Below are 27,406 nucleotides of genomic sequence, written 5' to 3'. Positions count from 1 at the left end.
GGGGGCGAGTCGTTTTTGGTATCACATTGAGAGGCAGAAAATCAAGTCAATGAATATGTTTTTCATACACATTATATTTATGGAATACCACTGCAGATTTATTTTTATTTTAAATTTTTATTAAATACCACCTTGCGACCACTGCTTATTTACGGCAGCATTATAGTTCCTTGTCTTTCACTCGGCCCCTTCAGGTAAAGCAAAACAAAAACACAGTTCACCAGGAGGATGCAATTATTGTTTCAAGTCATTGGTAGGAATACCTCACAAGCTACACCCTGAGCACATCTGTCCCCACGCATTTCATTACCCCGCTCGATTATATGTGATGAGGGGCCGAAGCATTGCGCTACACTGGCGTATATAACACCTTACACTTAAATTTGAAAATCCTAGACCCCCGAAAACTTATCAGTGCACAGCAGAGGAAATCCTGCTTATTAACAATGAATTTCCCTTTTTATAGAGAAAACCTGCACACATCTGAAAGAGCCAATGTCTGTTAAATGACTAATGCCTATACATTTGATCGGTCCAGAGGTTTCTGAAAACAAGAGACATTAAGTGCTTGGTGCCTGGCATGAACACAAAGGTGAAACAAAAGGTACAACTTTCAGTTTGTCAGTGTCCGAGACTAAATTAATCCAAATCTCACAAGATCCTTCAGTTGTCTATACAAACTAAAGTGTAAAAATAAATCTTATTCTTATGAAAGCAGCTCGCATATTCATAAAATAATGCATAAAGGTCTTTACTAGTTGCAGGATTTGACAGATTGTTTTAAAAAAACAACATTGTACATTGTCTGTAAACAAATGCATACAAAGAATCATAATTTCAATCATTACGTTACTTTATATTATTACAAGTAGACTATTCTGTATCGCCATCACTTTAAAAAAATCTCTTCTGTTCCATTGCGTATGTCTTCCCGGCCGGTATCTTCCGGAAAAATAGACTGTTTCCTCTGCTCATGTTGCCCTGCGTGACAAAATCGAAAGAAATGAGAGATGGACCAGAATCATCAATGTCAACACTGACAAACTAATAAACATTAGCGTTAATAAAAGCACTTCAGACTGATTGAAATCCCATACACACTTAAATCAGTTTGTAATGGGTTCATAACAGAACACTGATAGTTTTGTGTAATTAACCATGGTGCTAAGTGGGTTAAAACCTTTAGAAATCCAGAAAAATTTATACATTTATTGATGGTATTTTAAGAAGGAAATCCAAATAAAAGCTGCTGTAAATGTAAAAGGATTCCAGGGGATGGCAGTCGTGAGATATTACTTCAATCGAACAATACACACACACACACAACGTGCAATTAAAAAGATAACTATGCTCAGTTGAAAACCAAATCATAAATCATAAACGAAGAGTCCCAATTCGACTGACCTCTCTGCTGAGGTGCCTCCAGCAGTCGACCCAGTTAGGATATACGGACGCGTAGGGGGGGAGACCACCAGCAAGTCTGGGAGGAGAAGGGAAAAAAACAAAAAACATCTTCAGTGCATTCAAAGAAATGTAACAACAGTCAGTGTAAATATAAAATCAATATATACATGCATCTTTGCAAGCCGTTTTGTGTCGTTATTATTCCGTTGTGTTTTTTTTCCATGCCCTTATGGTTGGTGTTACTTTGCCGCGTAGATACCAGACTTACTTACCCACAGTTATTGACTGCCATCACATTGGACACCAACACAAAGGGGTACGTGACCATACTGGCGAAGAACTGAGGGGACATGAGAAGACATGAGAAGGTCAGGAAGATGCGGACATTTTCCAATAAGTGTTTTTAATTGATTGCATATTTTATTTTTAATTGATAATCCAGATGGAAGACTAAAGAGCAGACAGTACAGTAATAATTCACTCACCCCGGTCACTGCCTGGAAACAGTTCTTGATCTCTCCCATGTGGTTCATCTGTGTCAATAGAGAATCTGAATTAAAGAAACGTTAGAAAACCCCCGGCCCTTCACAGCGCAAGGACTCGGACACGGTGCTGTGGACGGGTCAAAAGCAAGATCAATCACGGCTCTGAAAACATCACGGTCTGTCTGAAGCTCGGCCCGGGCGTGAGGAGGACTTACCGAGCTGTCTATCGCGTAGGTGTTGATGAGGTGGGCCAGCATGTTGCAGATCCACAGCGAGAAGATGTCCCCTAGCAGGCGTGGGATCAGACCCCTGCAAAAGAGGAGGATGTCAGCAACCTTTCAGATCTCAAAGTCTACACAAGGGGCCACCGGCGCTTGGCAGATTGGTGTCTGACCAGGATGGGCGAATGAAGCTCTGAATGGTCACACACTCGCTGACACGGGGGGTAAAACAGTTCTCCCGACTGACCATCTCCTGCTCTTTAGTTTATAATACGCTAAATGAGTCTTCTAGATTACAGCTTCCTCACGGTCCTTTAATTCGGTCTGTTTTAGTCTCAAATATACTCTTGGCTCCACTCTGCTCTCTATAGCTCATATTTCAATTCCTCTCTGTACATTAAAATAATCAAGGACTTCACACTAGAATACGGTCATCTAATGATAGGTAATTTCCACCCCCCCACCCCCACTCAAGCTATTTCAGGAGTAAAGCCTCCAGGGAACGCAGTGTCTGAGCTCTTCAACAACTCAGATAACTCTTCAGGGTCGTAAGCGTGTCTGATATGGATGCATTGTTCGACTTCCACAAGCACCGCCAACTGACTCTCCCGGCTTCAGCAGGACGGACTCGAGGAATATCGGATCTATTCTTGGAAGCCTTCGATATTATTTAACCCTTTGAGCAGTGCGTTACAAAATGCTCTGCCGTGACCCGGAGGGACCGTTTTTGAACGTGCTTAAAATTCGATTCCTGTAGCTTACACACATCTCTTCATCCCAGAGAGAAAATATATGCATTTAACTTTCAATATCGGAGTTGAGTAAGTTAGTTATTTTGAGAGTGAGAATAAGCTTGCTTTTAATTATATAAATATTTAAATTATAGCACTGGAAACACTTGTTTTTTTTTTGTTCCAAAAAGCACTTGAATGAGGGAGAGGGATTTTTTTCTATGGGAGATTATTGATCTACAATATGCATGTTAGCTGGTATTTCGTTTGGGGTTTTTCCCCCCCCATGTTAAAGATCATCTATTTAATTATCTCCTTATTTAGATATTTATCATGCAATATGAAACACAATCCTTGCATATTGCAACCAGGAAGTGTCGTGACGCGCTGCCTTTTAGTTTTAGTTTTTTTTTTTTTACCATATACATCCGTGAGGTGGATAATTAGGTTGTTTTATTTTTCTGTTATAGTGCGTTTGCTGAAAAGCCAAAATAAAACGCCACAAGGCACCTTTTCTTCTATACTCCCATTCGCAGCACTGAACACAGTATTATTGGAGTAAATCATCCCATTTTTAACAGGACACTCACTGACAAAGTTTACTATATAATAAACGAAATAACACTTTGACCGCTATTTGCAAATTACAAAAATCAGTCCAGAATAAGTCCGTCTTACCAGTACAAAGCTTGTAATGGTATGCAGGTTTTTATCAGACTTGACTTTTAATGTTGTTCAGTTGTTTTCTTAGTCTACAGCAACATTCAGTTGTCAAATGATTAAAAAAAAAAAGGTTGTAGCTAGTTGCATATAGTTTCATATGTGCTGTATTACCTTTCTATTGTAGAACGTACTGGTATGTCAATACCTCCCGAGGCCCACCTCACTTACAACGTAGCAGTACATTCATACTGCCAATCTCAGCGTGGCCCCGACCCACTCAACCGACGCAAAACGACATCAGCACGGCTTCCTTCCCTTTTCCACTGCCAGTCATCCTCGACACGGATTTAAAAACCCTCTTTTGCCGATGTACGGAGAAATCTTATGTATAGACGGGTTGTTTGAGTCGTTCACTACCATTTCCAGTTGTTCCTGGGGTTTAAGACACTGATTTTGCAGAATTTGATTCCACGAATCTATAACCTAATGACAAATATAAAGTCATACTTACGCAAAAAATCCCAGAATTCCCTCTTCCTTATAGATGGTCACCATCGAGTCGAACACTCCGCTGTGAATAAACAAAAGTACATATATAAATATAATTCAAATACAGGGTTTAGTAAAGTTACTTAAAGAAAATCAACTGATTAAACTGACCTGTATTTGGTTTCCCTTCCAATGAATTGTACCATACATCTTAAAGTGATCACTGGAAGAGAAAGGTTATCAAACATCAGATTTGTTTCTTACACACACACACGTTAAAATTACACATTCAGTTTACAATGAATATAGTATGCACACATAACTGTAATAATCATCATAATCGAAGATAAATCATGAAATGGCTTTTATAACAGAGGAGAACATTTTGAAAAACACAATGAATTGGAACAAGAAAATACTACAGTTCAATTACAAAGGCGATTTAAATTGTGTTTGTGGACAAAGCCAACACTGGCCAGTGCAGACCGAAACCCTTTCCGCTGAAAAGATAACAGTCTCCAGAGCTCAGGTTTAATCTGAGTCATGGGACACTGAGGCGGGGGGGGAATGACGGGAGTTGAGACCATGCCATTACCATGAAAGGGGTGCGTGACAATCGTGGCGCAGGAGCGTGCCACCATCTCTTTGGTTGTCTGTGACAAGGGGGAATAAAAGGCAGGGAGAGGACTTTTAAAAAAGCACACACACCCCGACACAGAAACAGACACGTTATCACAGCCTTTGAACTTCGAAAACGAAAAGATAAAGAGAACGAAATGCACGCACATCAGGTTCTCTTATGGATGTATTTTTTAAAAACAGGGAAGGAGTGCGGTCTGGTATCAAACAGTGGATTCTGCCAACTTAAAATAAATCATTAACACAGCAAATGTCATATTTCATTATTATTCTTTTGCTGCTTACATGTTAGAAAAATATATAATATTGACTTAAGATCAAATAAGAAATTCTAATGTCCTCCATTTCACTTCGAAACAGTGAGAAATTTAGTGTCAGTTTTTAATTAAATAAAGGAAAACATCCTGGAGATTACATTTCTTTCAATTGTGACTTTAAATAAATAAATCTACTTTCGGTGGCTGAATAAAGTGGACGTGCTGCAGCAAACCTTGAACTTTTCCAATTAAGTCTCAGTAAAGACAAGTCATTTTATATTTCATTCAGCTGGATTTGCTCTCTATTCTGTTGCTTTTTGACCTACCATTGAAGTGTTCCCATGCTAAGAGTAATCCACCATGTATGTGGTTATAAATACTTTGAGAACAGTACGGACAGTCCCTTAGACCCGGTGGAAAACGGCCAGGCAGACTAGTCTGGCGTTTCAACATGCGTCAGTCCCACACTCACCTCGTTCACGACATGCTGTAGCGAAGAACAATCCTCCTTCTTCCCGTTCCCTGATTCCTAAAACAAGTTTATTCAAAAAAATGTTGTAATTTAAAACACAATCAACACAGATTTGAATAATAACTTAATTCTGAAAGCGAATTAAGGGCAAAGAGGGAAAGAGTCAGATTTTGTTTCTCAAATGTGTGTGCGTGAGTAAAACCTACAAAACTGAACAGGGTCTAACACTGTATCATTAGAGGAAGAGAGAGGGGGGCGGGAGAAAAAAAAAAGACAAACCCTCACTGTACCTCATTTCTATCTCCTTCCGAGAATCTCTGGAAAAGAACAACGTGCACAAAATCAGTCCAATTGTTAACAAAACAAACTCATGCCAGGTGAAACATCAGGAAACCTAAACAGTTCTGCTTTCCGATACACACTGGAAATCTTCAGGCAAATTAAAGTCGAAACCTGGACTGGACACCTTTCTGATCGTTAGGCTTAAGTGGCAAACTAAGTAGCCTTGCTATGCAAAACGTGAACATGATAACCAGTTAACAGTAAAGTGTCTTCCTCACACACACCAGAAACACAAAGCTGGACGTGCAAATGCAAGGTTATAGAGACGGTTATGAGAGAAAGTCAACTTATTGAAATTCCATCGATAACAAATAGCAAACGTTCTGGCGGTTCCTTCCTTGTCTTGGTGGAAGTGCGGCTCACACTGCACCATTGCAAGACTGAATTCAATACGTTTCTTCTACAATTCGGATATTTCCCAACTCGCGAGGGGTTCTGGAGACAGAAAGCACTCTTATACACTATGTCCGTATGTACTGTACAGGTACACAGTTTCCTATCCTATGGCACATATTCACTGTACTTTATGTAAAAACATTCTTGTGTCGATCCATGGGGAGCGCCTGTACTGTGGGGGCTGATATTGAAAAAACAGAAGCTCTCTCATCCTACCTGTAGTACACTACTGTGGACAAGGGTCCCAATGGTCCCAGCACACAGCCTGGGGGCAAGGCCTTTAAACAGGCCTGATTTCCCATCGATCTTCACGATGTGTTTCGCTGGAAAGGGAGAAGCAAGCAGTTTTCTTTTTAGACGAGCATTTAAAAATCTCTGTGAATAAACACCACTGACAATGCAGACCAATACATAACAAAAATACTACACACACGTACGTATTTTTGTTCAAAGTCTTACCGTAAGCAAAGAGGCCTGGCAGTTGGTAAACCTGTCGGCCAAAAATGTTTCTGCCTAGAGTGGGAGGGAGAGGTTCATGCCCGACCTGAAAGGGAACATTGTTCAAAGCATCGGTCAAAGTGTCAATCATTAAGACTTCCATTATCGCAATAGCGAGCTCTGCAATCTTACGCATCGATTGCAGTGTTATTGATGGTAAACGTCAATGGGAATGCCATAAGTCACTGGTGAAATATGAGCTTCGGTTCCAGTTTCCCATCCACACTTCAACAAATAATAAATACATAAACAGAACGATCTAACATCTTTAACAACACACACAATCTCTCAAAACAAGATCTACACAGGACCCTAGGGAAAAAATCACAGCAGAATATCTGAAAGGGTATAAAAAGTCAATGAATACTCTTATTTGAGGGGAAAAAAAGCTTTTATTTTCAGAGACTTGGATACACATTGTGTTCAAATCTGGAAAGAGAGAAGCAGCGAGGTTTCAGCAGAAAGGAAAGCTGTCTATCAGACCGCAGTGGGGTGAAATGTGGAGGATGAGGGTGTGGCCAGGAACTAAGCCACAGGTCATGTCTGAGAGAGGAGCCTTTGATCAACTGTTGCTCTCACTGCCGATATTATTGTCTGTTTTCCCAACCAGGTAATTCATAAAGTAAGCCCAGACTAATTCTGAATGAGATACTTCCCTGCATCAGAAAAGCATGATCCACTTTTAAATCAAAATGGGAACAGATATCAGACATGACAGCATAGCTTAAACTGCGTCTCAGCACAAGTGACACAGCTATGGGGAATAATTTAAAGCACACACACAATACAGACAGGTCTTGATTACTAAATCAATTATGAATGATCCCCCTTCTGTTATGGATCAGAAAACTTGCTATAGGACATAAGCCTCTCTTCTGCCAAATGGTGTCTGAAAGAACAACAACGAAGAATTCATTTGGCAGTTTTCCTCTCTTTAGTTTCCTTTCACAAATGTCAGATACACTACAGCTACTTTCACTAATGAGGATGTCCCCCCCATTTTTTTTTTTTTTTAAACAGCAGTCATTGACGCATGTCAAGGTTACTGAACACATATAAATCATTTATTCATTTCCAATCAATAATGCACTGTGTTGACCTCAGTGAACAAACACCGGGAGGACCGTAAGGCTTGTGAAACGGGCCACAGCCGCCTGCCAGGGTCTGTCCACGGGTCTGAGGACAGCATTTCATTCGCATGCGTGTCGCCTCCACAGCAGGGCAGCTCAGGGATGATTACAGCTGTGCCATTGCCGATTTAATTTATTAAAACCCTCATTTCGGGCTCACGGCCTGCGCCCCGCGTCAGGCACACAACCGTGTCCTCTGAACTGGCATTATGACGTCACTGACCCTGCACACCCACCTCAAAGACAAACGAGCGAAACTGTAGCAGAGACACCGCGGGGTTCAAACAGGAGACATTTTGCTCTTATCTGATGCTGCGGAAAAGTGAATGATTGTGCCCTGACAGCAGAGGACAGCCTGTGCTGTAGCGCAGCAGTGCAATGATATAAATATATAAATCAAAAACAACGCGTCACTGCTCGCCTCTTACCTGCACCAGCACCTTGATGTACATGAGCGGGTGGGAGAGCACCGTGAGCCCCGAGCCCAGCGCTATCTGACCACACGTGTCCGCCATTATGGGAAACGACACTCTCCTCCGAGGGCTGCGGGAACCAGGCGGCGGTCACATGACCTGCCCGGGCTTTGCGCTGGGTCTCGCGTCACGTGGTGCGAGGCCGGCCCGGGGACCATGTGACAGGGGAGACGCCATATAGATGCGCAGAATCGTCCGGCGGGGGAGCCGTTGTGACTGCAATCAGAGACCTGGACCCTGAGATTCACCTGAGCGCTGTAGAAGCGTCCAGGGTCGTGGGGGGATAGTGGTGCTTGTTTTCAATCATCATTGTTGTTGTTGTTTTTTTTGTTTGCCTTCATTTAAGAAAATTGTGTGAAGCACCGATTACAGGTAACGTTTAGCTTTGTGCGTGTTTTTATTATCTTAAGCAGAATTATGCAAAATACTCAATGACTACTGTAAAGGATTACAGCAAATTGAATGAAATAGAGTAAAACAAGTTCAATGAAGCTAATGATTGAACCCCTAATTGATTTCTGATGGTGCCCCCCCAACACAGACAGCCCACATTGGAAGAAGGTTGAAAGCATTGCTGTTATACCCAGAAGTGTTTACAATATTTTTAAACCAAAAAATCAAAACATAGGCGCTTAAAACAAGGTTCAGTTGTTTTAATCCCCCTCTTCATTTCAGTCTTATCATAATATTGTTCTTGATGAGAATATAATGTAACAGTGATAGAGTATAAACTCCAGGCATTAAACAAAATATAGTGGAAACATCTTGGTGAGACCTTCACCCAGCAGTGGATCAATATTTATATATTTATATGCATCTACACCACCTCCTCTTTATATCGAAGATGTCAGGGTCAAATAAAAAAACATGATATACAGTATATTGAGGGCCACGATAAAGCAAGACATGCTGAAAAAAGGCAAAAAAATCACACATACTGTACATTGACTTTAGTTTTAGTGCAGGCCTTAAAAATTTTAACAAGGCCAGCAATACATCTAGAAACAAATAAATCAGAGGCTAATACAGTGCAGAGTAACTGTTTTTAAATGATGCACTATTGCTTTACAGATGAGAACGTGTCATCACTGTATACAGTAGAGTAGGGCAAACACAACGGTGATAAATATCCAAATCAGCGATATACTGATGGGGTGGTGTATTTAATTTAATTCAAATAATGTATGTGCATATTTAAACACCAAACAGACAGTACTTGTGTAGAGTAAACGTTCCCTACTCATCTTAGGATGCATAATCTACAGAGTCTACATCTCGTGTCTCTGGACTTTGGTTCCGAGATTCTCCTGGTCCTGTTCTATGGGATTTGCTTGATCGAGACATGCTGGGACGGGTCCCGGTGGTCATGTCCCGGCCGGCGCTGCCCCGGAGTCACTGAGGTCCCCCCCCGCAGACCCGGCCACACCCCCTGCCTGTTCCTTGGCTTCCTCCGCCCGCCACCCCCCGCTCAGCTCTGCCCGTTTCTCAGTCCCTCCCCTCGTCCCCGCCTTGGCCAAGTTCAGCTTCTGCAGTCTCTGCAGACGTTCCCTGCGCAGGTCCGAGCGCCCGGGCTGCTGAGGGGGCGGCGCTGCTGCTCGGGTGAGGGGGCTCATCAGGAGCGTGATGTCATCTGCGACCTCGGATGGGGATCTGGAGACCCTATAGGAAGGGATTCAGCACATCGATCAACACCTGCATCAATTACAGCACCAGGATCACATGACAGAATAATTAATATATTCATCTGCATTTTATTCTATTAATTTAGTCCTGGTGGTGAACGATAACTCAGGTTTTCTTAAGAAATCAGAGCCCACATTGACGGTCTGGTTCTTTAAAGTTGGTAAAAAGTTTACTCATGAGAAAGACCAGTCAATTGAATTGCTTCCTGATGCCTCACCTCTTCTCCAACAGCTTGGTACTCGACTTCTTTAAATCGGGCAAGAATGAGGTCAAGTCCATCACAGGTGGGTTCACCACGCTGTCAGGCTTCGAAGACCTTCTGTCAGTTCCGAGTTCATCCAGAGAAACAGCTCCTGAAGACAAGGCAGCACAGATGTCCAGCTGTTTATTTGTTCTTGATTCGACTACCTGCTCTAGTCCAAGGTGCCAAAACACGGCTAAAGCTGAATGAAGCTGACCAGACAGAGGCTTTTATCTCGGTGCATTTGTTGTTGTTTTAAGGGGAAAGTAAGAGTTACCTGCCACACCGTCTCTTTCCTGCCTCTTTCTGCTGGTGTCCATGGTGTCGGAGCTGGAGGTGGCCATGTCGTGGCTGAAGTCCTGCCCAGAAACTGTAGCAGGCTGACCGGGGGATTCCTGAGCGGACCGTTGGACGGGGGCAGGCGTTCCTGAGGAATACTGTCCCCTAGATACTGGCAGCTCTGGCATCACCTTGCTTAGCATGACCTGACTGCTCACTGCAGTGGGAGACCTGGTCAATTTCAGACATTATTTGTTACATTTATTTATCTTGCATCAGAGAAAGAAAAGAAACCCACTATGGCCAGTTTAAGTGTCATTTAGAGATCTCGAAATACAACTTGAGAAATCTTAAACTGAATTACACATCTAACAAACTAACTCCGTTTCAAGACATCTCAAATAGGGCAGGAAGGGTCAGTGGCCTCCAGCTTGGAGTTTGAGTGTGAGAAATGTAAGTTATCCACACAACAATAAAACAGAGGATCATTGTGCTATTAGATAGGGCATCTAACAGTAACAGAAACATCTCTCACTATCTAATCTTCACAGAGTATTGTTTTTTATCAGTATTACTGTTGTGTAGTTGCTGGGATTACCAGTGTACGGAGCTCAGCAGCGTGTGGGCTGAAGCTGTCCTTCCTGAGGAGAAACCAACACACAAACACACGTTGCCATCAGAGCTGTGCGCAAGTTGTGCACCAGTTAAAATGTAGATCTGCAGTTTTGCACATATATATCAGCTCTCTGTGGGGGGTTTGACATGAAGGAGCTGATAGTCGGGGGGGTGGCAGGGGTCTCACCTCTTCGGGCAGCCGGCTGCGCTGGGGTGAACGGCCTCATGCCCCCTGTTTCCGGCGCCCAGTCGAAGGGCAGGGGCTGCTGTCTGAGAGGGGTGAGTCTCTCCCCGCCCTTCCTGGGGGGCTCCAGGGAACAGTGCTGCCGAATGGAGGTGATGGCGAGGGGCCGGCGCTGTGGGGTCAGCGGGGGCCGGTGTGATGTCACCGACCGGTGGCCGTGGCGGCTGCACAGGTTGCTGGACCATTCATAGTCTGCGGATAAGTGAGCAGAAAAGGAGGAGAAGCGTTCCACCACAAAGGCCACGAAGAATACAACACGCAACATGCAACATGCAACACACACAGAAGGACAGACTGGAAGAGGCCGTTCAAAAACTCCTTTGAATTGAGATCAGCGCTGCGCAATCAAATTATCTGTTTATTTAATTATTTGATTGCGTTTTTCTGAAGAAGGAGATCTTTTTATACTTATTGATGGTTTAATCATTTTCTAAAACACACAAGCAAGCACACAGACATTTGAGTGAAGGCACCATGACTTCCCAGTCACCTGGAGAAGGAAAGAGAGGGAGGCGAGACAGTGTACAAACCACTCTCTGCAGCGGATGAGAGTTTGACAGTATTCTGTACATCAGCGCTAGTCTTCACATGGGAGTATTTCAGGTGCGGTACATCTACAGGTCAGTAAAGTGCAGTTAGAAAGGCTTTCATTCTTAGTTTTAATCTACAATAACACTACACAAGATATCATTACATTATTACATTACATTATTTGTCATTTAGCAGACGCTCTTATCCAGGGCGACTTACACTGATATCAGTGTCAATTCAATGTGTCTGTCCCTGAAACCCCACCCTGGCCAGACTTCACTGATATTCAATTCCCTACACTTCTCTCTTGTGGTGCCGTGTTACAATAAGTCAAAGCTCCCAACCGCTACCCTGCCCACTGGCCAATCAGGAAAGTGCGTGAAGACTGGTAGATTCAAGAGAACTGGTGGACGGTTGTCAGTGATAATGGTGAAAACAGTTCACAACAGTGCGAATAAAAATCCAGAGCACAGATCAGGAGCTGCTGCCTGTGAACTGGAAACAGGCAACTAAAATGTCCAGCAAGCAGAAGACTGTAGCCATGCGTACCTGTCAGAGAGCGCCGGGCTGCATTTAACACGGCTCCGCTGCGCAGATATGCGGCGGTCATGGCCTCCAGATACACGTTCTAGACCACAGGGACAGTTTGGACAGTTACCAGCCAGCAGGGCCCAATAGGTTGGAGAAATCACTACAAAGACACTACCCCTACAGTCCAGCAGCCGTCTTCAGCACTCAGAGAACTACATGCATCGATGAGGGAAAGTGAACAACCTGAGCAAACGTATTATATGATGAAGAATAACAAGGACCACCGACAACGAGGATTGCCTGTCTGTTTAGAAATATCGAGTCTCATGGCTTGACCACGGCTCCACAAATGAAAGGATCGTAATATCAGTTCCCTTCGTTACCACACAGAAGCTGCTGTTATACCTTACTGCGCTGCCGGGGGTCCCAGAGACTGCCTTCCCCGATCACCGTGATCCCAGTGGCTGGGTGTGGGATCCAGGCCGGCCCGTTCCGGCCTCGCTCCCTGTGATTGGCCAGCACCTCCAAGATGGGATGACATCATAAGAACAGACTCAGTGGGATACAGCCAACCTGACATGGGGCCTCACCTTCAGTATGAACACATTTCCCATGCTGAGATTTTTCAGCCTCTATCATATTAGGACACAGGAGGCCCAGGCATAGACCCGGGTGAACGAGTGCTTCAGTCTGCTGTGGTGTCTTTATGTGCCACTAACAACGTGATCTTACCTTGTCGGGCTTCTTCTCGGTGCCAGGAGTCGCCCCCCCCTTCATCCCTCCCTCACTGAGCAGCGCTGTGAAGTCCTGCGATTTACACAGGGTGCCAAGAAACTGGTCAAGATTATTTTGCATTAGGTAGTTAAGTAATGCAAGTGTCCTGCACTTAATAGGATGAACTGCAGACACATGAGTTTATAACAGATATGTGAACTGTGCTTCGGATATTCAAAAGTGGGATAAAATAAAAGTCCTGATCTTAATCTGAAACAAAGCCTCTCTCTCACCGGGTGGCTGTGGTTCTCGCTGGGCGTTTTCTGCTCTCGGCCTGGGGCTCGTCCCTGACGCATGTTGTTTCTTTCCTTTCTTGTCCTCAGATGTTTCTTTTTCTGTGCAAACTGCAGTGGAAGAGCAACAGGAAAGTCTTAACTATTACCAGATTAAATATGTATTATTTTAACATCAATATGCTTCTACCCTGCTGGTTTTTGTTCCAACCAAGCTCCCAGTTACCTTAATTGAAGTAACAATCTTCTTAGATTTGACTTTTTAAATTGTGTATTACAAGATGGTAGTTCTTTAATAAGTTATTTATACAATTCTAAACTTTAAAACCCCTACTGTTTTAAATAATTAAAATGTAGGTAATTATTTGTTCAATTAAGGGTTCAATTACGCAACTAATATCCAAGTACCTTGTGTGCCAGGCTCAGCAGATGGACAGGCAGGCCGTCCGACTCCGTGCTGTTTGAGCCGCTGGTGCTTTGAAAAATAGGGTCAACAGAACAAGCCATTCAGAGTTTCTCAGGGTGGACATACAGATGTCCTTGTTTTGATTTGTCAAGCAGAAGAGGACGAGCAATACTTAAACACAGACAGCTGATTCTCAGTTTAGGATATGCTGCCAAGAAAGAAAAGAAAAAGAAGAATCCACTGCAAGTATATGAATCCTCATGCAAACTGACAAACAAATTAAAAAACTCAAATAAATTCTCAAACACACTTACCATCCAGAGTGCGTTTCCCTTAGACTGAGTGCACAAATAGAAAAATAACAATAAAATAACACGCCGGGATTGATTTCAGTCATTTCCTGGACAACAGGGACTTCTCCAGCAAACCTGATTCCGTCTATATCCACTACAACCATAACACTGAGACCCCACCACTTGAAACTAAGGGACTTTTGCTGCTGGTACATGTGTAACTATTGCTAGCCAAAGCCCTTAAAATAATAAACAATAGAGTAGGAGGGAGGCATGACGAACCACTAACTTAACAGTCAGACGTGGTTTACCTGGACTCCATGTCTGACACGAAGACATCGCTCAGCATGCCGTCGGACTCCGCCCTCCTACCCAGATTCTCCATCTTCTTTCGGATTTCCTGCTGCAGGATCTCGCACAGTTCCCTCAGACACAGGTTGGACTGCACCACAGGACAGGACAGTAGAGGACACACAGACACAGACACAGACAGACACAGACAGAACAGAGACACACACACACACACACAGTTACATCTGCGCGCCACAATTCCCCTGTTCGCCACCAGAGGTCATCATCATCATTTGAATATTTGGTCATGCCCTTTGGTCTTGTCAATGCCATCTCAGTCTTGAAGGCATTCGTCAATGAAGTAATGAGAAGTTTCTTACATCATTTCGTCATTGTTTACATTGACGACATCTTGATTTATTTCTGAACACATCGCCCAGGTCCGCCAGGTTCTACAGTGCTTATGGCAGAACGAGCTGTATGTGAAGGCAGAGAAGTGCACGTTCCACCGCCAGTGTATTGGTACCCAGGGGGTACATCCTCGACGCTGATGGTGTCCATATGGACCAGGATAAAGTAGGAGCTGTCGCAAATTGGCCACAACCATGGACTGTCAAGGAATTACAAAGATTCCTGGGGTTTGCCAATTTCTACAGGCGCTTTATCAGACTTCAGTTCTGTGGCTTTTCCCTTAACATCGTTGCTCAAGGGATCCACTCGCACTCTGACCTGGACAGCAGCGGCTACTGCTGCCTTTGTCCGACTCAAAGCACTCTTTACTACCGCACACATCTTAAAGCATCCGGATCCCAATATCCTCTTTGTAGTGGAAGTTGACGCATCTGAAAGCAGCGTAGGGGCCGTGTAATCACAACATCATTGCTCTCCACATAAACTCCACCCCTGCACCTTCTTCTCTAGAAAACTCTCTCCTGCAGAACTTAACTATGACATTGGCAACCGGGAGCTTCATGCCATTAAACTTGCCTTTGAGCAATGGACGCATTAGTTGGAGGGTTCCCAGCATCGTTTCCTGGTTTTCACTGACCACCGCAACCTCGAGTACATTCGTTCCACAAAGTGATTAAAGCCCCGTCAGGCATGCTGGGCTTTGGTTTTTCACACGCTTCCTCTTCATGCTCACCTATCATCCAGGCTCAAAGAATATCAAGGCGTACAGTGAGGGAAAAAAGTATTTGATCCCCTGCTGATTTCGTACGTTTGCCCACTGACAAAGAAATGATCAGTCTATAATTTTAATGGTAGGTGTATTTTAACAGTGAGAGACAGAATAACAACAAAAAAATCCAGAAAAACACATTTCAAAAAAGTTATAAATTGATTTGCATGTTAATGAGTGAAATAAGTATTTGACCCCTTCGACTTAGTACTTGGTGGCAAAACCCATGAGGTCAGACGTTTCTTGTAGCTGGCCACCAGGTTTGCACACATCTCAGGAGGGATTTTGTCCCACTCCTCTTTGCAGATCCTCTCCAAGTCATTAAGGTTTCGAGGCTGACGTTTGGCAACTCGAACCTTCAGCTCCCTCCACAGATTTTCTATGGGATTAAGGTCTGGAGACTGGCTAGGCCACTCCAGGACCTTAATGTGCTTCTTCTTGAGCCACTCCTTTGTTGCCTTGGCTGTGTGTTTTGGGTCATTGTCATGCTGGAATACCCATCCACGACCCATTTTCAATGCCCTGGCTGAGGGAAGGAGGTTCTCACCCAAGATTTGACGGTACATGGCCCCGTCCATCGTCCCTTTGATGCAGTGCAGTTGTCCTGTCCCCTTAGCAGAGAAACACCCCCAAAGCATCTCCATGTTTTACAGTGGGGATGGTGTTCTTGGGGTCATTCCTCCTCCTCCATTGAGGAGGATTTGAGTTGATGCCAAAGAGCTCAATTTTGGTCTCATCTGACCACAACACTTTTACCCAGTTCTCCTCTGAATCATTCAGATGTTCATTGGCAAACTTCAGACGGGCCTGTACATGTGCTTTCTTGAGCAGGGGGACCTTGCGGGCGCTGCAGGTTTTCAGTCCTTCACGGCGTAGTGTGTTACCAATTGTTTTCTTGGCGATTATGGTCCCAGCTGCCTTGAGATCATTAACAAGATCCTCCCATGTAGTTCTGGGCTGATTCATCACCGTTCTCATCATCATTGAAACTCCACGAGGTGAGATCTTGCATGGAGCCCCAGACCAAGGGAGACTGACAGGTATTTTGTGTTTCTTCCATTTCCAACTGTTGTCACCTTCTCACCAAGCTGCTTGGCGATGGTCTTGAAGCCCATTCCAGCCTTGTGTAGGTCTACAATCTTGTCCCTGACATCCTTGGACAGCTCTTTGGTCTTGGCCATGGTGGAGAGTTTGGAATCTGATTGATTGATTGCTTCTATGGACAGGTGTCTTTTATACAGGTAACGAGCTGAGATTAGGAGCACTCCCTTTAAGAGGGTGCTCCTAATCTCAGCTCGTTACCTGTATAAAAGACACCTGGGAGCCAGAAATCTTGCTGATTGATAGAGGATCAAATACTTATTTCCCTCATTAACATGCAAATCAATTTATAACTTTTTTGAAATGCGTTTTTCTGGATTTTTTGTTATTCTGTCTCTCACTGTTAAAATACACCTACCATTACAATTAAAATTATAGACTGATCATTTCTTTGTCAGTGGGCAAACGTACAAAATCAGCAGGGGATCAAATACTTTTTTCCCTCACTGTATTCTCTCTTCCGACTATATGATTCGCACTCTATCCCTGGCTCCACAGATCCCATTTTACCTCCATCCTGCATTGTAGCTCCCATCTGATGGGACATAATGGACCACATACAGCAACCCACTCCATGCATGTGTCCTGCTTCCCATCAATATGTCCCCTCTTCTGTACGTCACCACATTCTTCACTGGCTCCATTCCTCCACCACCTTGGGACATCCCGGTGTCCGTCGCACTCTCACCCTCGTTCGACAAACGTTCTGGTGGCCTTCATACCTCAGGATGTCACGCGTTTTGTTGCTGCATGCCCCTCATGTGCCCAAGCCAAGTCATCATGTCAACTCCCAGCCGGCCTTCTGGAACCTCTCCCCATTCCACACAGACCCTGGTCCCACATGGCAATCGAATTCCTCACTGATCTCCACAACTCAAGTGGTTACACCACCATCCTCTTGGCTGTGGACAGGTTTTCAAAGGCTTGTCGACTCACCCTCAAGGGGCTCCCCACTGCTCTTGCTACCACTGAATGTCTTTTCTCCCAGGTCTTTTGGTTTTATGGGTTGCCTGAAGACATTGTCTCGGACCGTGGTCCCCAGTTCATTTCTCAGGGGTGGTCTGCTTTCTTCCGATTAATTAATGTCAATGTCAGTCTCTCATCAGGTTACCACACACAAACCAATGGACAAACGGAGCGCTTCAACCAGGAGATCGGACGTTTCCTCCGCACCTACTGCAGCTGTCACCTAACTGAATGGAGCAGGTTTCTTCCCTGGGCGAGTACACACAAAACTCTCTCATTCACTCTTCTACAGGTCTCATGCCCTTCCAATGTGTGCTTGGTTATCAACCCCCCTTGTTTCCTGGCATGGACGATCGTACGGATGTTCCAGCGGTTGACGAATGGTATTGTCGCAGTGAGGAGGTTTGGCAAGCTGCCCACATGTATTCAACGTGCAGTTCAGCGCCAGGGGCCGGTTGTACTAACAGGATCAGAAAACAGGATTGCATCCGGGCTCACTGGATCCGGATCATGAAAAACCGTTGTACGAAGCAGATCACGATCCGGCTCCGCTGATATAATTTGTTGATCCGATTATTGAGCAGCGTGGGCGGTAACTAAAGAGTTTCCTATGGATATAAACCGTCTCGTCTGTCTCTGTACGGCTGTTTGAACATCTACCGCTCTAATGACTCAATGACAACCATAAACCTTTCAGAAAAGTATACTGTGCTATTGCTGAAGAACTGGATTCTCCTCCTCCTTCTCGCATCGAACTTGAAGATGGTCCTGTCTATGCGGTTCGGTTTCTCCTTCGGTCCTGGTGTCTACGGGGTCGCCTCCAGTAGCTTGTAGACTGGGAAGGCTACGGCCCGGAGGATAAATTATAGGTTCCAGCATCTGACATTCTTGACCCTTCCCTTTTTTCGAACTTCCACAGTGACCACCCGGCTGCTCCTGCTCCTCGTCCTCATGGACGTCCGTGCCGCCGACCCCCAGTGGTGTCGGGAGCCTCCAGTGGAGGGGGGTGGTAATGTTACATCTGAGCGCAACACTTCCCATTCCCCACAAGAGGTCATCATCTCCAGAATATTGACCCTGACACTTACATTACCCCAGCACAACGAGCAATCATGCAATTAACACTCCTCAGCACCTTTTTGTATTGCTACTGTTTTGTGACCTCGTTTGCCTCCTTTTGACCGTCAGCTCTTGGATTGCCCTAGATTGCCTTGCGGATTCCGTTTGCTGGCCCTCGACCCACGCCTGTACGGCCACTGTGTCTCTCTGCACTTGGGTTCTACCCTTCTGCCCCTTGCCAGGTATTACACACATACACAGAAACAGCAGCTAATGTTTTCCGAGAGAGTTTTATTGAAACTGAAGTTGGAGATTGAAAAACTCACCCTAAAGTTCAGTGTAATAAAGAGAAGCTAAATTGTTTTCATTTTGTTTCTCACCTTAGCCTGGTCTGGGTCACAGTAGTCTAAAAGGGTGTCACAGAAATAATAACCCAAGGATTGTAGGTCCTGGGTGGTAAAATGGGTTCCCTTTCTGCCACCTTAAACAAAACAAAAACACACAACAAAGATCAAATTAATCTTCAAAGAGAAAATAAACAGCATGAGAAGTAGTTTTCTTACATCGAAACCAAAACCTGCACGTTAATCTGAATCCTTAAATCACAAACTAAGAACTGGATGAAGCAAGACACCTCCGTCAGAAACACCAGCGTCCTCACAGATCAGGCTTGTGAATTGCTACCGGTGAAGGTGGGCAGAAAACTTTGATTTTAATAGACAAATGTAAATACAGAGTTGAAACCAAGTCTCTAAAACCAGGACTCGAGTCGAGTCACTGAATTTGTCAAGTGGAGTCGAGTCACTTCGAATCTCGAGTAGTTATGAGAGGCGCATTGTTGTCGAGCGGAGCAGAAAGCTTGTCAGCATTCATATCGGGGGGGAGGGGCGTCCACTGCACCTCTGGAGCTGAGCAACTATTTGTGGGAGGGACTAACGTTCTCTCAACATTATATAAAATGTGTGTGTGTTACTGTGTGTATCAGTAGGTGTGTTTGTAATCTAACCTGAATTTTCTGACATTTTGGATTCAGCTCCAATGTAATTTACTGTGAGATAAAGGATTAACTGATTCGGTCCTGTACTGTTGTGACCTCTGAATATTAAAAAAAATTAAAATGATAAAAATGGGAGATTAGGCAGAGTGCACACACACACGCACACACTGTTCAATGTTCATATTATGTTTTAGCGTGCGGCTCTCCATATTGTTGAATGTACAGTTGAACACTACCTTACACGCTCCCCACCATATTAGATCGCTTTCTGGTACCGCCGAATTCTGTAGATCTGCACAAATCTGTGCAGAATCTCACCATTTAACCAATGAATTCACAGTATCTGTGCAGATTCTGTGCAACAGGATTGTGTTTGCTGACCTTATGGCCACGGAGCTGTGCTATAGGCTGGAAGAGCATTTCCTAAACAAAGGTCTTGCCAATCACTGTAGAAGCCGTTCTGTTTACATGACAAGATGACTGCCTGTAGTTTTAATTTATTTTTACATGAAGACAATGACTCAAGTCAGATGGAGACTTGTGTTTTGACTTGAGTCGAGTCACAATTTGAGCACTGACTCTAGTCAAGTCTTTTTACAGGGACTCGAGTGTGACTTGAGTCGAGTCACTGATTCAAGTCATTACAACTGTGTAAATCACTTGGTTTAAGGTGGACATACGGATCAGTCTGAGAGTCTAAGTTGAATTCCAAACATATAGATCTTCTTAAATTCCTGTTCCCCCAACAGAAAGCCGTGCTGCTCACCCAGAGTGGAGCCCCCAAACGTGGACTCCATGGTGTAGCTGTTGGTGATGCCCATCCTCCACATCACCACGCGGCCCGTGCCTTCCTTGCCCTTCTGCACTCTGAACTTGCAGCTCTTGAAGGAGAACTGACGTCACAAGGAAAAAGGGAGAGATGTAATTCAAAGAGAGACTCAAAGAGAATCACAACACGACACAACAGTCTTGAGATCCTATCCTGCCAGGACTCTGACCTAGATGATCATTCCTGTGTGAAAATGCACGACAGCAGTTCAACGAGACCCTGATTGCACACAGCTCTTGCCTTGTCGGCCGCGTTCTTGCTCATCATCAGTGGGAAGACACGCTCGCGGAGACGCAGGGCCGGATCGCTCTTGTTGTCGCAGCCGTACATGAAGACGTTGTTCTTCCGGCTGTGTCCGTGGAAGTCACAGTACAGGATGACGTCTCTTTCGGCCACCAGCCTGGGAGAGACCAAGGGAAAGCAACCAGTTAGGACTGTTGTACTACGTCACGTTGAGCACCTGGATGAACATCTGAGTCAAGTGAGGAGGTTTCTCACGTTCTCTGCTGGGTCAGGGCTAGTACAGGTTAAGGTGTTGGCTCAGAGAGAGTGTTGGTAAGGTTAAGACACTGAGTTTAAGATGGTAAATGTGGGTGGGTTTCATTTTTTCTTCGTAGGAGGATTGAGGTAGGAAGATACTTCTCCTATTAGAAACTCTAACAAGAGCTCGAACCCCAACTCCAACCAACACAAAATGTTGAAGCTAGGCCCAAATATATCAGAGCGACCCTATCCTCGGGGAAAGCCTAACTGTGCTGGGGACTCTGATCCTAGTGGTACCCCGGACCCACACCGGACCCTAATTGAGCAGCTCACTTCTTCACCATGTTGCGGGTGTGCCACACGCAGGGGAAGGACTCCCTCAGGAGGGTGCTGTAGTTCCGGTTGAGGTCCCGGCCGGCCAGCGAGCAGCGGTAGTTGCCCACAATCACGCCATCCGGGTTCACCATGGGCACCACCTTGAACACGAAGGTGTCCCGCAGGAGGCGGGCATCCGCCGAGTCACCCAGGAGGAAGTCCAGGAAGCCCCTCATTATCCAGGAGCCGTTCGTCTCCCCCGGGTGCACCCTGGCTGTCACCACCACCGCCCTCTTGGCGGCGGCGGCGGCGGGGCTGGGTGAGGGCGAGGTGATTGTGAGCACGTAGACCGCGTTGCCGGCCAGGCTGCGGCACAGCACCCGGAACCGGCAGTGCTGCGAGCGGATCGGGTCCTGGGCCAACCGGGCCAGGTAGCGCTGCAGGTCGGAGTAGGTGTAGGGGTAGCAGTGTGCTAGGTAGCAGGTGTCGCCCGGGTGGGGGAACTGGCAGGTCCAGGTGAGTGAGTACAGGCTACGGCCCTCCTGCTCCTGCTGGTTCCGGTAGTACCGGATGTCGCCGCCCACCCGCCTCCAGCCCACACCCCGCATCTCGGCATCCCGCTCCGAGTACAGCAGGGGCTTCATGCCGGCGCCATACAGGCTGCTAGACTTCATCAGGTTCACGATGGTGAAGCGGTACGTGACGCCCGCCTTCATGTTCTGGACCCGGAAGTAGTACCACTGCGTGTGCCGGGTGGTGTACAGGTCAGCCCGCAACGTGAGCTCGTAGTCGTGGAGGCCTCTGATTAGACAAAAATGGAAAAACAATACAAACAGTTTCGTTACTCCGGTAATTTCTCTAACTGTGCATTGCTGATGCGTATCGCCATCAGCTGCAACACTAATAGCGAGAGACAGCTTGTGAAGGAGATCTTACACCCTGACAGCCTTCTGCAGGTTCCCGGTCTCGAACCGGGACTCGAACACCAAGGAGTCGTCTCTCGCCGTCGCGCTCGCACAGGCGTCCTTCACCGGGCCGCGACTACCCCCCACACGGGAGCCGGTGAAACAGGCGCTCTTCATCGCTGCGGTGGAGGCAATGGTGTTATTAAGAGCAGGGGCGTTTCTGGCCAATCTGGCACCCTAGGCCAGATCTCTAAAAATCATTTTAAAAAAGGAGTCAAAATATTGTGTGCAGCTAAAAAATTATAAATAAATAAATAAAGACAACATAAAAACAAAATATTTACTAATGTGCAATCAAATATTTAACAGCAGGTGCATAAGGTGGGCAAACAAAAATACACTAAAAAAAGACAACAAAATTGCATTATGTGTGCTTTTAAATAAAATCGTAGCGGCTCCGACCAGCTTACGATCGGATCGGAGGCCAGCGATGCATCAGCACATGCTATGTCTTTACTGCTACTCTAGTTCAGGTTTAGCTAGTTAGGTAGCTCATGCTGGGGTCACACTACATGATTTAAAGCCCGATTTGAGCCCAATTTGGCCCTCACGACAAATCAGCACTGATCGTCAGGACAAGCAGCCTGGTCGAGTGCGTCCCGCCACCGATGGTCGTGTAGTGAGATACGGGCTGATGCATCACAGCCTCCAACCTCCCCACATCTCGCACAAACACGCGAGAAGCGTCAAAAAAGGTCAACAAACACAGACATGGACATGTACAGGTCACGTCTGTGTAGCGCAGATCTGCGCTGCTCCGCAAATGGTGTCAGTGGATTTCTGCAGATCTGTGCAAAACTGCCGAAAAAAACACGACCACAAGCCGCTGCTGCTGTTTGTGTTCGTCTGTGGAGATAAACACAAAAAAGCGTATAGTATATTAAAATAACGTGCCTGAAACAACCATTGGTATTTTAACAAGCTTACAATCGGATCGGAGGCCAGCGATGCATCAGCCCGTCTCTCACTACACGACCATCGGCAGCGGGAAGCGCCCCGACCAGGCTGCCTGTCGTGACGATCAGTGCCGATCTGTTGTGAGGGCCAAATCGGGCTTAAAATCGTGTAGTGTGACCCCAGGTGAAGTGTGTGTGTCCCTGTACTGAAGCGCTCGGGTGTGTGTGCTCCATCACGGCGCAAAAGACACAAATTTGGTGCTAAATAGTCATTAAGTATGAGCTGCGCACTGTTCACAAAATCGGCTCGGATTGTAGAAATCGTGTAGTGTGACTTTAGCGCGCTACATTTCAAATAGTTAAAACAAGAGACAGACAGATGCTTTAAAAATGTCCATAAAAAACGTCTGTCTTTTTTCTTTCTATATTGTGCCCCCGATGGCTTCGGTCTTTTCATGAGAGCAGCAGTCAGACGGCAGTCAGGACAGTTTCACTGAATAAACTGTGTGCACTCGACTCACCCCCCGTGCACACCTGCCCCGCCTCCCTCACACCATCTCTCCAGTCGAAATTTGTCAACACCCCCCCCCCCGTGAAATTTTTTAGGGAAAACACTTTTTATAATAATTAAAAATACATATATATTGTTCTTTTTTGTGGGGGGGGGTATATATTGTTTAGGGGGGGTGGGGGATTGACGAATTGACTCAACTCCCTGAAAGAAAAGACTCGACTCAAAAATACTCGTGCCCAAAATACGTGACTCGATTCGAGTCAAAAGACAAAAACTGAACCTCCCCTTCTGTGCACGCAGTCATCTTATGGCATAAACAGAACGGCTCCCGCAGTGATTGGCCAGACTGTTGGTAAGGAAACGCTTTTCTAGCCTATAGCACAGCTCTGTTGTCATAACGTCAGAGAGCCGGACTCCAGCTATGGTGGTGCATTGTCTGCACCGATACTGGGAATTCAATGGATAGTCAGATTCTGCGCAGATCTGCACAAATAGGTGGTACCAGAAAACCACCTAAGATATGAGGTGGGGAGTGGTGAGTGGTAGTGTTAAACTGTACTTTCAACACTATGGAAAGCGGCACACTTAAAATTAACATTGAACATGTGTACAGGTGCGTGTGCATAATGCATACCTGCCTAGTCTGCCGTGTTTTGTTTTGTTATTTATTTATTTAATTTTTAATATTCATCCAGAGGCCACAACAGTACAGGACCGCACCAGTTAACCCAGTGTCTCACAGTAAACTACGTTGGAGCTGAACCTGAAATGTCAGAAAATTACTGTTGATGTTAGCTCGTTTTTGTGTGCGTGTGTGTGTGTGTTTTTATACATGCACAGTAACACACATTTTATTTAATGTTGAGAGAACAACACGCCAACTACTCGAAAACTACACGCACCAGCCGCCCCCCCCCCCCCCTTCGCCCAAACCGCGGACTCTAAAAGCATTTCCCACCTCATTCTGAAACCAAACCTACACTCGAGCACACACAAACTAGGATGTAGATCTTGTATTTTATATTAACTGTTTATCTGTAATTTTGAACCGGTAGTTGTATTATGTTTAATTTGACTTGACTTGACAAATCCAGTGACTCGACTTGAGTCTTTACTCCTAAATGACTCAACTCAAGTCTTTACTCCTGAATGAGTCCCAGTTTTAGTGAGTCTTTACTCCTGAATGAGTCCCAGTTTTAGTGACTTGGTTGCAACTCTGCCTGTGTCAGTGTCAGTACAGATGTAGTACCTGTGTCTATACAATACACCACAGTGCCCTTCTCTTCCCCAACACACAGAGGCGCTCGTTCATAGCCGGTCAGTTGGTAAAACCCCTCTGGCTCAGGTGGCTCCCATTCTGCAGTGGCGGTAGAACAGTAGAGAACTCATGTTACATATGCACACATACACGCACAAACAGAACAGCTACAAACAGGTGATTCGTAAGCTGTGTCACATAGTCAGGGCACCCTTGATGCCACATGAGGGGAGAGCTGACGGGGACACACGGCCCCTCATGGAGTATTTTCACCAGACACGTTTTTTCACGACACACTCCAGTTTTCAGTGTATTCCCCGAGCGTCGCACAATTCATGCACCGCCCTGTTTTATTGATAAATATAGGGGGACCAAAACAAACACTCGGTTGTCCTTATTTGCCATCTAATTTGACCCGAGATCCCACCCCTCAGCAAATTCATCCCTAGCATGGCTCAAAGTAGGGGATTGCCACACATTTTTAATACACCCTTCTACTGAAGATAGATAAATACAAAACGAACAAGAAGGGAAACGAACTCTGCGCGTCCTTCAGATACTGGACGACCCCTCACCTATGTGCTGGACCGTTTCTTTGAGGACCTCGCACTCGATGGGCCAGCGGGGGCTCTGGCTCGGGCTGCTGGCGGTGGGGAGGGCGAAGAGAGCGCGGGGCTCCCGCAGGCGGGGCACCTGCTTCCCCCCCTCGAAGTCCAACACCAGCTGCCGCGTCTTCAGCAGAGCACGCTCCAACAGCAGGGAATCTGCCGGGGCAGCGGGATCAGGGTTTAGAGTCTGAACAGGCTTCATCTCATCAAGGAGCCGGGGCTGGGGGTGTGCCGCTCCCTTGGAAGGGGCTGGTGGGGAGGGGACCCTGATGTAAGGTCCCCCTGGATAACGTCATCTTTGTCACTCGGTAACTCAATTAATTGCTTGGGGTGGAGAACAAGGCAGTCTAAGAGCGTTTTACTCACAGGGTGTTTTCTTGCTCGTCTCCTTGTCCGCCTCGGTGTCGGAGGCCGAGTCGTTGCTGTCCTGGGTGTTGCTGTCAGACATGAGGCAGCTGTTCTTCCTGTCCCAGCTCTCCGCGGCTTTAAAACGGCTCTGATACGGGACGTTCCCTCCTAACAATGGAGAGGGGGAGTTCACCATCCTTTAGGTACTTTTAAATTATTTTCAATTTGTCTATTTGAGGCAACTGCACAAAAACTGCTCTTTGGACAGGCAGCATTAATCCCACAATCCACCCCAGGGCCACAGGCCATTCCTGCCAACAGTTCACAGCTTCTATCTCCATTTACCAGACATATGAACTGTACTGAATTCCTGTCTTGATTCCAGACATATATATTTAATTAATCAGGAGTTTCCACTCTCTGACATTATTTCTCCTCTTACCTGTAAACAGTCCATAGTGCTGCAGGTGGTGTTGCATGAAGTTCTCATAAGGATCATTAAATATCTTTTTTTTTTGAGAGAGAGAGAGAGAGAGAGAGAGAGAGAGAGAGAGAGAGAGAGAGACTTAGTAATGACTTAAATATTGTTTAACAGCTGCTCTGGACTAAATGACTGATGTACTTGGAAGAGAAAAAATAAAACGGAGGAATTAAATCACACTGCAATCAATAAAAGACTAAACGGCACAATACACATGGCGAGTGAGCGAGGGAGGGAGGGAACAACGTTGCTACAAGGTTGTAGGATGGTTGGAGCCAAAGCAACGGTCTGACAACGTTAGATGTTACCTGGTCCAAAATTAACGTTGTGGCAACATTGTTCCAACCACACCCGATTACATTGCAGCAACGTTACATTGTTACCTGGGCTCTTAATCTAAATGTGCAGCGGGATAATGAAGGACTTTGTCTTTTCAGTTGTATTGTTGGATTGTTTCCATGCAAAATGACGGCAAAGGGTGAATGAGTGTGGAAGGGCAAACACACACAGCCCCCACCTGCGGTCCCAGGCTCGTCTGCACTGCGGGACACATGGCGTCTCACCGAACACGGGTCCGCGGGAGGCGCATGCTTGTGTAGATGATCAATTAACGCACTGAAGCACCTGCGGGAGAAGCCGACTTTGTTTAATGGCGTTAAAACCGCGACTTGTTCAAGCTGCTCGACCAGGCAGCGCTTCCTGTGCAGCGGCTGCAGGTCTGCGCTTGTTTAGCCAAACTCTTAAAAGTGTAGCGGACAGACCACAGCCTGCTGGACGGGCTCTGCCGTCTGAGATGGCAGCTATAATACTTACAGAAGGACTGCGGATCTGGAGTTTATTTCATGTTTTCCCGTCTGTCGCCGCCGCTCCGCCAGCACAACGTGCCCGTCTCCAGGCAACAGACGTAATAAGAAAGCCGTTTCTAGGGACTTCAAAGGGTGTCGCCCGCATGACGTCACCGAAGGTCGTCAAGCTCGCGTTTGAACAGATTTAGGATATACACTGTAATTATGTTTAATACTAATCAAAAGGCTATATTGAAAAAAACAAAATACTCGGAAAATGACCAACTAAAACATTTAGTA

At 45.6% G+C, this 27,406-nt stretch overlaps 2 protein-coding genes across 5 annotated transcripts; both read right to left on the bottom strand.

Annotated features, from left to right (window-relative positions):
- Window positions 1-735: 735 nt before the first annotated feature.
- Window positions 736-8,309, bottom strand: mtch2 (mitochondrial carrier homolog 2). The gene is made up of 13 exons (XM_066700708.1): window positions 8,156-8,309; window positions 6,559-6,643; window positions 6,316-6,422; window positions 5,652-5,678; window positions 5,362-5,418; window positions 4,589-4,646; window positions 4,165-4,216; window positions 4,016-4,075; window positions 2,105-2,198; window positions 1,890-1,937; window positions 1,677-1,744; window positions 1,405-1,480; window positions 736-981 (listed from the first exon to the last, which is right to left on the bottom strand). Exons 1-13 carry the CDS (start codon window positions 8,240-8,242, stop codon window positions 895-897), a joined length of 906 nt encoding a protein of 301 aa, XP_066556805.1. The 5' UTR covers window positions 8,243-8,309; the 3' UTR covers window positions 736-894.
- Window positions 8,310-8,838: 529 nt separating this feature from the next.
- agbl2 (AGBL carboxypeptidase 2) lies at window positions 8,839-27,221 on the bottom strand. 4 transcript variants are annotated; one of them, XM_066700704.1, is made up of 23 exons: window positions 27,135-27,221; window positions 26,839-26,945; window positions 26,283-26,346; window positions 25,859-26,008; window positions 25,460-25,648; window positions 24,876-24,983; window positions 22,188-22,335; window positions 21,270-22,052; window positions 20,694-20,853; window positions 20,391-20,517; window positions 19,008-19,108; window positions 14,342-14,472; window positions 13,740-13,806; window positions 13,332-13,442; window positions 13,057-13,131; window positions 12,730-12,846; window positions 12,343-12,421; window positions 11,793-11,876; window positions 11,206-11,454; window positions 11,002-11,044; window positions 10,402-10,634; window positions 10,101-10,236; window positions 8,839-9,859 (listed from the first exon to the last, which is right to left on the bottom strand). In XM_066700704.1, the coding sequence occupies exons 2-23, from the start codon at window positions 26,872-26,874 to the stop codon at window positions 9,565-9,567; spliced, it is 3,486 nt and encodes a 1,161-aa protein (XP_066556801.1). In that variant the 5' UTR covers window positions 26,875-26,945; window positions 27,135-27,221; the 3' UTR covers window positions 8,839-9,564. The 4 variants fall into 4 exon arrangements, with proteins under 4 accessions (XP_066556801.1, XP_066556803.1, XP_066556802.1 ...); XM_066700706.1 differs by lacking the exon at window positions 11,793-11,876; XM_066700705.1 differs by lacking the exon at window positions 26,839-26,945 and having other exon boundaries at window positions 27,135-27,215.
- Between the last annotated feature and the right edge of the window lie 185 nt (window positions 27,222-27,406).

The sequence above is a fragment of the Amia ocellicauda genome, chromosome 4, assembly GCF_036373705.1.
Source record: "Amia ocellicauda isolate fAmiCal2 chromosome 4, fAmiCal2.hap1, whole genome shotgun sequence".
NCBI lineage: Eukaryota > Metazoa > Chordata > Actinopteri > Amiiformes > Amiidae > Amia > Amia ocellicauda.
Note: the sequence above shows the minus strand (reverse complement) of the source record. Positions and strands in the feature narration are given on the sequence as shown.

Coding starts and splice junctions, on each gene's coding strand:
- agbl2 (XM_066700704.1), bottom strand. CDS start 26,874: ATGTGTCCCGCAGTGCAGACGAGCCTGGGACCGCAG. Junction 26,009..26,282: donor GCACTATGGACTGTTTACAG/GTAAGAGGAGAA, acceptor CTCCATTGTTAG/GAGGGAACGTCCCGTATCAG. Junction 10,635..11,001: donor CTGCTGAGCTCCGTACACTG/GTAATCCCAGCA, acceptor GAAATTGACCAG/GTCTCCCACTGCAGTGAGCA.
- mtch2 (XM_066700708.1), bottom strand. CDS start 8,242: ATGGCGGACACGTGTGGTCAGATAGCGCTGGGCTCGGGGCTCACGGTG. Junction 4,217..4,588: donor TGTCACGCACCCCTTTCATG/GTAATGGCATGG, acceptor TTTCTCTTCCAG/TGATCACTTTAAGATGTATG. Junction 2,199..4,015: donor GGAATTCTGGGATTTTTTGC/GTAAGTATGACT, acceptor CCTCTTTTGCAG/GGGTCTGATCCCACGCCTGC.